The sequence below is a fragment of the Gossypium hirsutum genome, chromosome A01 (assembly GCF_007990345.1).
Source record: "Gossypium hirsutum isolate 1008001.06 chromosome A01, Gossypium_hirsutum_v2.1, whole genome shotgun sequence".
Lineage (NCBI taxonomy): Eukaryota > Viridiplantae > Streptophyta > Magnoliopsida > Malvales > Malvaceae > Gossypium > Gossypium hirsutum.
This window is the reverse complement of record NC_053424.1, coordinates 85,186,131-85,196,552: the sequence shown is the minus strand read 5'-3', so window position 1 is coordinate 85,196,552 and position 10,422 is coordinate 85,186,131. Positions and strand designations below refer to the sequence as shown.

The following is a 10,422-nucleotide window of genomic DNA, read 5'->3' as shown; positions in this document are numbered from 1 at the left end:
GAATAATTTAATGACTGTTGCTCAGAAAAAAACAACTTGTGCTGAATTTGGAATTTTGTTGTAAACCTTAATAAAACCATTTGAGTTGCTTATAAGCTATGTTCCTAGCCATATGATAATTATAGTAGGTCTTAATTATGGTTTGAGTTCGAACCTAGGGGCAAATGAAATTATAGTTTAATTATTAAAAGAACCTTGTTGGCAAGTAGTTGGGCTTTTAAATAAAGATAGGGAAAAATGGCATCAAAAAGCCTTGTGGAAGAGTGGCTAAGTGACGCCACTTGGAGTGTAGGAAGGTGGCGTTAGTGGCTAGCAAGGAGATCCAAGGTTCGAATCCTAGTTTAGTATTTTTAGAAGTTTAATTTTGGCCTTCTAAAAGGATGGAAGTGACGTGAAGATGGACTCCAAGGAGAGTGATCAGAAGAGAAATTTGAGGAAATGATCAAGGGGTTATTAGGGAGAAAAACGAGGAGATGAGAAGTGAGGAGTAAGTGGAGCCGAAATGGGAACTTGGGCTTGAGGAATTCGGCCATAAAGATTATAAATAGGTGTCGAATGCAAGGGTATCAGGCAAATGCTGAAATCTTTTTCACCTTGCTACCAAAAACCCTTTTCGCTTCAAGATCCAAAAAGCCGAAAACCCTTTTGTTTTTCTTTCTTTCTGTCGATTTCTTGTTCTACTACTCTTCTTTAATCTGTGCTAAATATACCTTATTCACCATACAAAGTTTGGAAGCCGAATCTTCCAGGGCAGAATAACCTTTTTGACCGAATCTAGTGTAAGTGTTGCTCTTCCGGTCGATTTTTGCTAAGGTATCAATTATTGTTCCTCACTTCTTCCAATCGATTTTTGGGTAGGAATAGGTATCGAACTTCAGTTTTTGGATCCTTGCCGATTTGCTCTTTAGGTGAGAGATGTTGGTAAGTACTCTTAATCTTAGTTGGCCGAGTGGTCATAGTTAAGGTAAGGGGACTTGTGTTGGATACGAGTCACCTATTATTCTAGTTTTAATAGTTAAGATTGATGCAGATCTAGGAGTTGATCGTGGTTAGTAACTAAAGAAGGGGTTGTTATACTTGGCGCGCAAGGTAAGGTGAAAGGTGAGGTTTCAGTTTTAGTAAAAATATGTATTAAGCATGCAATTAATTGTAGGATGATATCGTTTGTAGGTTGGTGACTAAGGGAATCGCAGCACGCTTGCTTACCAGGTGTGTACATACATTGCACACACAAGTAGATCGGTAAAAGCCGAAAAGCTAAAATACCGAAATCTGAAATGTCAAAAAGCTGAAAGTTTGGGTGCGGTAGTCTTGCGAGTGCACGAACACTCGTAAGGAGGAAACCGATGGGTTGTCTAAGGCCCATGGGCAATTTCATGGACTTGGGCTATGATTTGGCCAACCGGGCTGAATAGACTTATGGGCTCGATGGGCTGTTGGGCCCATAATAGGCAAATTTTGATAATTGATGCTATGTAATAGAAAATTTGTGTGTGAGCATGAATATAAGGTGATTTGGGCCTAATGGGCATATGAATATGAATTGGGTCTGATGGGCCATATGAATGAGATGGGCCAAGTGGGCCATATGCATGTATGTAGGGGTTTTGGGCCTAGTATATGATAACTACATAAAACTTTACTAATATATTGCGACCATGGACAAGTCATAGGGTTAAGGTGTGGCAACGGGTATATGCATGTCTTGGATTAGATCTAGGGAGAGCTTGGTACTTAAGCGGTCTTAATGACTCACCTCCTCTTCTCTAGAACCTACCTGGTGAATAGTATTCGTTCATCTTAGCTCACGGGATTTGTTAACGGGCCAAGGTAAGTGAAAACTGTAATAAAGGGAAAATTATTGAAATGCCCCTAAGGGCAGAAATAACCAAAATACCCCTAGGTGTTAAATGTAAGTTTTATGGATGTGACATGCATACATATGATATTCTGCTTTGGTTGCATATGGGTTGGGAATTATGGAACGGAGGAAGTATATGAGGATCGCATGGTTGCTTGACAATCGTGGATCCACCGACGGTTTTTAAAGTCCAATAAGTAAATGAAGGTAGTTCCACAACCGGGCTACCATTGATGTGTCGATTGGGTGGGTCGATATTTATATCCCTATATGGTGTGACGGGGGACAGAGCTGGTGTATAGCGGATGGATTATTGGGATGGAATTGCATTGCATGTTTGATGTGTAATGATTTTTAAATGCTTGCTTTTCATCGAGAGTTGTACACACTGAGTTTGCGAAAACTCAACCCCCTCTTTTATTTTATTTTCAAGTGATGCTCAGTAGAAGGTTCGATGTTTGGAGGGACTCTAGGTGGCCAGCTAGCAAGATAATTTGGACTTGTTTTTTTTTTTAAAAAAGCATATAAGTTTTTATTTTATTAAGTACTATTCAAATCAGATTGTAATAGGGCTTCCATTTTGTTATTATTTGGATTATTATTTCTATGTGATGTAATTATAAGAAGTTGAACATGGTTCCTTAAACTATAGTATGTCTTTTCTACGTTTTCGCAACTAAATTTTTAAGTGATATGTTTTCATCAAATTTTATGTTTTAAACAAGTGATTGAAAGAAGTTTATTTTTAATATTTTCTTTTATTTTAAGAAGGATTTTCAATGAAAACTCGATTTTCGCTAAAACACTTTAATGTGACACGCCAAATTTGGCCATAATGTCTGCGTCGGGTTTGAGGTGTTATATTTAGTGGTATCAGAGCCCAAGTTACAAAACGCGGGCTATGAAGTGGGCCTTATTACTTGATTTCTTTTTGTGTTTTAAAAAAAATTTACAGTGACTTGGAAAAGGAGAAGTCTTGTTGAGCGGCACACCAAGTCTCCAACGTCGAGCCAAGTAAGTACTTTTATTCTTAAATTTGTTTAAATTATTATACAATAGATAGTTAGAGGGCTACTTTAGATTATTTTGTTAGAGTGGAACTGAAGCTCGTAGGACCCTGAAACTGTAGAGGATTTTCGAAAAGAATATTCTCTTTAAATACTTTCATAAAACATCGGGTTAATTATTAAAACTAACTAAAACTTCATAAAAATTTTAATCCAAAAAATACGTGAACCGATGATGAGTGCTAGAAGAGGTGCGAGAGGCCGCAGTCGAGGCCGCGAAAGTGTGAGGGCTGAATTGTTGGCATCGGGCCATATGCCTAATGTTGGAGTAGAAGAGGCTTCGGCCTCACTCGTGGCTAAGAATGGATAGTACGATCGGGCTGCGGGGATGATGCATTGTCACAGGCAATGCTTAGGATTTTGGAGAGGGTCACTGGGCCCAATAATGGCACGGGAAATCTAGGGTCCATTTTGGAGCAACTTCGATCAAATGGGCTGAGATTTTTAAGGGCGTGGCTTGTGTGGCTCCTAACGCGGCAGAATATTGGTTGGAGGCCATGGAAAGGATAATGGAGGACTTGGACTGCTCACCGAAACAAAAGCTGAAAGGGGCAGTATTACTGCTTAGGGAAGAAGCCTACCAGTGGTGGTTGACAGTGAAAGAGGCACCCAACTGGAGCGAGTTACTTGGGAGTTTTTCACAGCTGCATTCCAAGGGAAGTATGTAGGAGCGGGTTATGTAGATGCTAGAAGGAAAGATTTCTTGAACTTGACCCAGGGAAACAAATCGATGGCGGAGTATGAGGCGGAATTTCTGCACCTTAGTAGGTATGTAAGAGTTATGGTGGCAACGAACTATGAGCGTTGTGCTAGGTTTGAGGATAGAATAAGAGATAGATTCAGGGTTTTGATACCACAAAGGGAATGAGTTTTCTCGGAGTTGGTGGAGAAAGTAAAGATAGCAGAGGAGGTGAAGCGCACAGAGCGCCGAAATCGAGAAAAGAAAGGGGTAAGAGTAAAAGGGAGGCTGAGACTCCTGGTGTTGGACAGATACCTAGGGCTAGGGCCAGAATTAATGGGCCAGATAGAGTAGGGCCCCTTACTGTTAATCCAAGAGTGCCACTTTGTGCTGATTGTGGGAAAGGTCATGTAGGCGAGTGTTGGAAGAGGACGGGAGCTTGTCCAGCTTGTGGATCTATGGAGCATAGGATCAGAAATTGCCCTAGAATGTCAGCTCAGGTGCCAGTCGTGGACTGAGGTGGTGTACAGCCACCGAGGGGTGGTCAGCTACCGCCGAGAGGCCGTGATCAGGCCAAGGGTGGAAACGGTTTGGGTTGTGGAGCACCAAGCAAGGTACTGGTCATGCTGAGGCGAGGCAGCCAGCTTTGGTCTATGCAGCACGTCGTCAAGAGGATGGAGATGCTCCAGAGGTGAATAATGGTACGTACTTACCCATAGTGTGCTATTTACCTAAGTTAGAATTAGAGTGCGCAGCGAAAGTGTGGTGTGGTAGTCTGTGTTAGTAGTTGGAAATTTCGAGGACGAAATTTCTTTTAGGGGTAGAGTTGTAACACCCTAAAATTTTCGAAACCTAAAAATTCCAAAATCCCGAACTTTTTTTGTTTTCGATTTTGATAAAAATTGTGTTTTATGTTCCTAGCCATGTGATAATTATAGAAGGTCTTAATTAAGGTTTGAGTTCGAACCTAGGGGTAAATGAAATTATAGTTTAATTATTAAAAGGACCCTATTCGCAAGTAGTTGGGCTTTAAAATAAAGATAGGAAAAAATGGCATCAAAAGCCTTGTGGAAGAGTGGCTAAATGACGCCACTTAGAGTGTAGAGAGGTGGCGTTAGTGGCTAGCAAGGAGATCCAAGGTTTGAATCCTAGTTTAGTATTTTTAGAAGTTTAATTTTGGCCTTCTAGAAGGATGGAACTGGCGTGAATATGGACTCCAAGGGGAGTGATCAAAAGAGAAATTTGAGGAAAGGATCAAGGGGTTATTAGGGAGAAAAACGAGGAGATGAGAAGTGAGGAGCAAGTGGAGCCGAAATGGGAACTTGGGCTTGAGGAATTTGGCCATAAAGGTTATAAATAGGTGCCGAATGCAAAGGTATTAGGCTAATGCCAAAATCTTTTTCACCTTGCTACCAAAAACCCTTTTCGCTTCAAGATCCAAAAAGTCGAAAACCCTTTTGTTTTTCTTTTTTTCTGCCGATTTCTTCTTCTACTCTTCTTCTTTAATCTGTGCCAAATATACCTTATTCACCATACTAAGTTTGGAAGCCGAATCTTCCAAGGGCTGAATACTCTTTAACCGAATCTAGTGTAAGTGTTGCTCTTCCGGTCGATTTTTGCTCACTTCTTCCAATCGGTTTTTTGGTAGGAATAGGTATCGAATTTCAGTTTTTGGATCCCTGCCAATTTGCTCTTCAAGTGAGAGACGTTGGTAAGTACTCTTAATCTTAGTTGGTCGAATGGTCATAGTTAAGGTAAGGGGACTTGTGTTGGATACGAGTCACCTATTATTTTGGTTTTAATAGTTAAGATTGATGTAGATCTAGGAGTTGATTGTGGTTAGTGATTAAAGAAGGGGTTGTTATACTTGTCGCGCAAGGTAAGGTAAAAGGTGAGGTTTCGGTTTTAGTAAAAATATGTATTAAGCATGCAATTAATTGTAGGATGATATTGTTCGTAGGTTGGTGACTAAGGGAATCGCAGCACACTTGCTTACCAAGTGTGTAGATACAATGCACACACAAGTAGATCGGCAAAAGCCAAAAAGCCAAAATGCCGAAAAGTCAAAATGTCGAAAAGCCGAAAGTTTGGCTGCGGTAGTCTTGTGAGTGCGCAAACACTCATGTGGAGGAAACCAATAGGTTGTCTGAGGCCCATGGGCGATTCCATGAACTTGGACTGTGATCTAGCCAACCCGGCCAGAATAGGCTTAATGGGCCCGATGGGCTGTTAGGCCCATAATAGGAAAATTTTGATAATTGATGCTATGTGATAGAAAATTTGTGCGTGAGCATGAATATAAGGTGATTTGGGCCTAACGGGCCATATAAAGGTGATTTGGGCCTAATGGGCATGTGAATATGAATTGGGCCTAATGGGCCATATGAATGAGATGGGCCAAGTGGGCCATATGCACGTATGTAGGGGTTTTAGGCCTAGTTTATGATAAGTACAGAAAAAATAACTAATATATTGCGACCGTGGGCAAGTCATAGGGTTAAGGTGTGGCAACGGGTATATGCATGTCTAGGATTGGATCTAGGGAGAGCTTGGTACTCAAGCGGTCTTAATGACTCACCTTCTCTTCTTTGGAATCCTACTTGGTGCATAGTATTTGCTTATCTTAGCTCACGGGATTTGTTAATGGGCCAAGGTAAGTGAAAATTGTAATAAAGGGAAAATTACCGAAATGCCTCTAAGGGCGAAAATGACCAAAATACCCCTAGGTGTTAAATGTAAGTTTTATGGATGTGACTTGCATACATATGATATTCTGCTTAGGTTGCATATGGGTTGGGAATTATGGAACGGAGGAAGTATATGAGGATCGCATGGTTGCTTGACAATCTTAGATCCACCGACGGCTTTTAAAGCCCAATAAGTAAATGAAGGTAGTTCCGCAACCGGGCTACCATTGATGTGTCGGTTGGGTGGGTCAATATTTATATCCCCACATGGTGTGACGGGGGACGGAGCTAGTGTGTAGTGATGGATTATTGGGATGGGATTGCATTGCATGTTTGATGTGTAATGATTTTTGAATGCTTGCTTTTCGTCAAGGGTTGTACACACTGAGTTTGCAAAAACTCACCCCCCATTTTTTATTTTATTTTCAAGTGATGCTCAGTAGAAGGTTCAATGTTTGGAGGGATTCTGGGTGGCCAGCTAGCAAGATAATTTGGACTTTTAAAAAAAAAAGAATATAAGTTTCTATTTTATTAAGTACTATTCAAATCAGATTGTAATAGGGCTTCCATTTTGTTATTATTTGGATTATTATTTCTATGTGCTGTAATTATAAGAAGTTGAACATGGTTCCTTAAACTATAGTATGTCTTTTCTACGTTTCCACAACTAAATTTTTAAGTGACATATTTTCATCAAACAAGTTATTGAAAGAAGTTTATTTTTAATATTTTTTTTATTTTAAGAAGAGTTTTCAATGAAAACACGGTTTTTGCTAAAACACTTCAATGTGACACGCCGAATTCGACCATAACTTCCGAGCCAGATTTAGGGTGTTACACCTCTTGATCTCAAATCTCATTGTCGCCATCTCTCAATGGGTTGATTGTGGATTTTTAACCAAGCTTTGATACTAGTTTGTTAGGGATAAACCCGATTAAACGACAAATAAGAAAAGTAGAGAAGATCAAACACACAAATATTTACGTGAAAAATCTCCTCCAATAAAAAGGATAAAAAACCATTGGCAAAAGGAGATTTCACTAATGAGCAAACAAACGAAGAGTACAAGATGTAGAAATTCTAAACAAACCCTAACCCTAGAAACAAAAACTCTCTGGCTAAAACACAAAATTCCCTTAAAGCTTTCTCAAAACTCTCTTTTGATCTTCTCTCAAAATTTGATGTTATGAAGATGTATATTCTAGGGTTACTAAAGCCCTTTTTATAGACTAATATTAGAGTTTTAATCATACTAAAATATCTTTGGTATAATTAGAGTCTAACTAGGAAAATGAACACTACTGAGAGTCTAATTACGTGGTTGCTTTAAGTTAGAATTCGTCTCGTCATCACACATCCCAAGCTCCTCATCATGACGTTGCCTTTGCTTTGCCTCTATTTCAAACGTTGTCGCGTCTTTGTGATGTCACGTGATTCCTCTTCACGACATCGCCTTTGCTTTTACTATGGTTTGACCAAAAAATACGAGACACACTTCACACTAATCATTTTACAAAATAATAAATATACTATGAGTTTTCTTATAATTCTATATAAAATTTAAAATATATATTAAGATTTAAACTCAATACACTATAATCTTTAATATTATAACATTCATTTCAACCAAAACCTCATTTATTTTTTATATTTTTTTGCATAAATATATTTGTTAGATGAAAAAAAATTCACCCATACGATAGTGACATAATTTAATTTATATTTAAAATTTTGATGCCTTTAATAATTTTAATCTATTTATATACCTAAATATTAAAGAAAATTTTCAAGAAACTTTAAAAAAAAGGCTGAGGGCATTTTGCTTTTGTTTATTTATTTATTTATTTTTCTTTTGACCGAATAACCAATCTTGATCATCGGTCATCCATTCAAGTATAAATGTCCGTTAGGCCTAACTTGAGCTTTCATTGTAATAAGCTTTTCGTCACTGCATCAACAAACAATAAAAGCAGAGCAATTTATTCTACAGTTGAAAGTGGTTTCTTCCTTTCGTATATTATTTCTTTTGAAAAGTTGTGTTATCACTTCTTATCGTTTTTTATTTCTCTTCATATCTTCCAAATATCTCCCATCTCCTAATCCTATAGTTGATTTGATCCAAATGGCTTCTTCTATGCCACCAGAAGCTATTCTAGAAGGTATGTTTATATATATATTCAGCTCTTTTTCTTCATGAAATTGGCAGATTTTTTTTAATGGTAAGAAAATGTGAATACACACACATATATAGGAGTTGGTGATGCAGGGGCAGCTAAGCCTAGTGGTTCTGAACAAAGCGTTCTGGAAAAGCATGTTGCATTCTTTGACAGAAACCATGATGGCATCGTTTATCCATGGGAGACTTTTGAAGGTTCCTTCTTTTTTAATTTTCATGGGGTTTATTAGTTTTATGTGGGTTGTTTTTGTTTTCTTTATTTAACGATTAATTAAAGTTAAACAGGTTTTCGAGCAATCGGGGCAGGTTATCTCTTGTCCATGACCGGTGCTTTCCTCATTCACTTTGCTCTCAGTAGCAAAACTCGCCCTGTAAATTCCTCTTCCACTTATTCTTTTATTCCTCGTCTTTTCTGTTTTTTCCCCCTTAATTAAATGTAGTAAGAAGCTTATTAATTAACAATTTTTTTATTTGTTTTGTTTTGCATATTAAACTTTGTTTAGTGCTTGAAGAAATAGGTGCCTTGTATGTCTCAAACAGGCATTTATTAGAAGGAGAACAAACAAAGACACATACATCATGTCTTTGTCGTTGGTGAAACGGATGATATTTCGTTAGTTTTGTTAGCATTGAAAGGACCAACTTCCTTTTTTATTTTTATTTTTTCAAGAAATGAGAAGACAAACAAGGATGTTAAGTAATAAGTTGTTCCGCAATCTAATATATGCAGGGGAAATATCCTTCTCCATTCTTTCCAATTGAGGTTAAAAACATCCACCTGGCTAAACATGGCAGTGACTCTGGTGTATATGACAGTGATGGAAGGTAAATCAACCCATTTGAATGACAGATTTAAGCTATCTTAATTAATGGATGATGTAATCATAAAAAAATTTGGGTTGATATGGTAGATTTGTATCATTGAAGTTTGAAGAAATCTTCAGAAAGTTCGCCCGTACCCATGGCAATGCCTTAACATCTGGTGAACTCATGGCAATGCTCAAGGCCAACAGGGAACCGCAGGATTACAAAGGATGGTAATCATTTTAATTATTTCCTTTCTTCTAATAGTGTTAGTGTATATATGTTGCCAAAAAGGGGTATAAATTTCGAATCTCAATATACACATTGCAGGATTGGTAGTTGGACGGAATGGATGACATTATACAATCTTTGCAAGGACAACGATGGATTATTGAGGAAAGAAATAGTTAAAGGCGTTTATGACGGAAGCTTGTTCGAACGCATGGAGAGGGACAGAAAACCTCGCAGAAAATAAAGCGTAATGATCTAGCCTCCCCACCTTGAAACCGATTTCAAAAACAAAAATTTAACTTAATGGATCAAGATTTCCGAGTTTTTTTTTTTTGCCATCCCTATCTCCTTTTGATTTAATTAATTAATTATTTTTGAGAATCAAAATATGCAAATTAAAAGTTTGAAGCAAATTGTTTGAAGAATAAGTTATAGTTGTATTACTGTTTGTGATGCAGTTGGATATAAAGGAATGCGTCATTCAGATGTTGGGTCTGATCAGGTTCAGTTGAGTTTGATTAGTTGAGCTTCGTTGAGAAGATATGATTTGTAAACTTATAATTGAATTTTAATTTGTGTTCATGGTTTCGAATGTATAATGGTAGAAACAAATATATCTGCCTATTCATTCATGTTTCACATATTTATTCTATTTCTTATAAAAATAAGTATGAATTACAATAGTCAAATTTACACTTTTAGCTATGTTTTAATACTTTGTTGGTTTGGGTTGGATTAGATGTATTCTACAGGTCGAAATTTGAAATTTCACTTAACATCTAAAAGAATTTGAAGTAAAAAAACAGTGTGGATAGAAAAACACATAATATTTTAAAAACACATAATATTTTATCTGTTCTTTTAATTTTATAAAAAAAATATTTTAACTTTTTATTTAAGTTTTTTTTTTCTTTTT

The 10,422-nt window shown here is 37.4% G+C and overlaps 1 protein-coding gene across 1 annotated transcript; it reads left to right on the top strand.

Annotated features, from left to right (window-relative positions):
* Positions 1–8,083: 8,083 nt before the first annotated feature.
* On the top strand, positions 8,084–10,195 carry LOC107961692 (probable peroxygenase 5). Its single transcript, XM_016897768.2, has 7 exons — positions 8,084–8,454; positions 8,547–8,666; positions 8,757–8,842; positions 9,202–9,296; positions 9,383–9,508; positions 9,606–9,753; positions 9,965–10,195. Exons 1-6 carry the CDS (start codon positions 8,418–8,420, stop codon positions 9,748–9,750), a joined length of 609 nt encoding a protein of 202 aa, XP_016753257.1. The 5' UTR covers positions 8,084–8,417; the 3' UTR covers positions 9,751–9,753; positions 9,965–10,195.
* Positions 10,196–10,422: the final 227 nt, after the last annotated feature.

Coding starts and splice junctions, on each gene's coding strand:
- LOC107961692 (XM_016897768.2), top strand. CDS start 8,418: ATGGCTTCTTCTATGCCACCAGAAGCTATTCTAGAAG. Junction 8,843..9,201: donor TCAGTAGCAAAACTCGCCCT/GTAAATTCCTCT, acceptor TAATATATGCAG/GGGAAATATCCTTCTCCATT. Junction 9,297..9,382: donor GTATATGACAGTGATGGAAG/GTAAATCAACCC, acceptor TTGATATGGTAG/ATTTGTATCATTGAAGTTTG.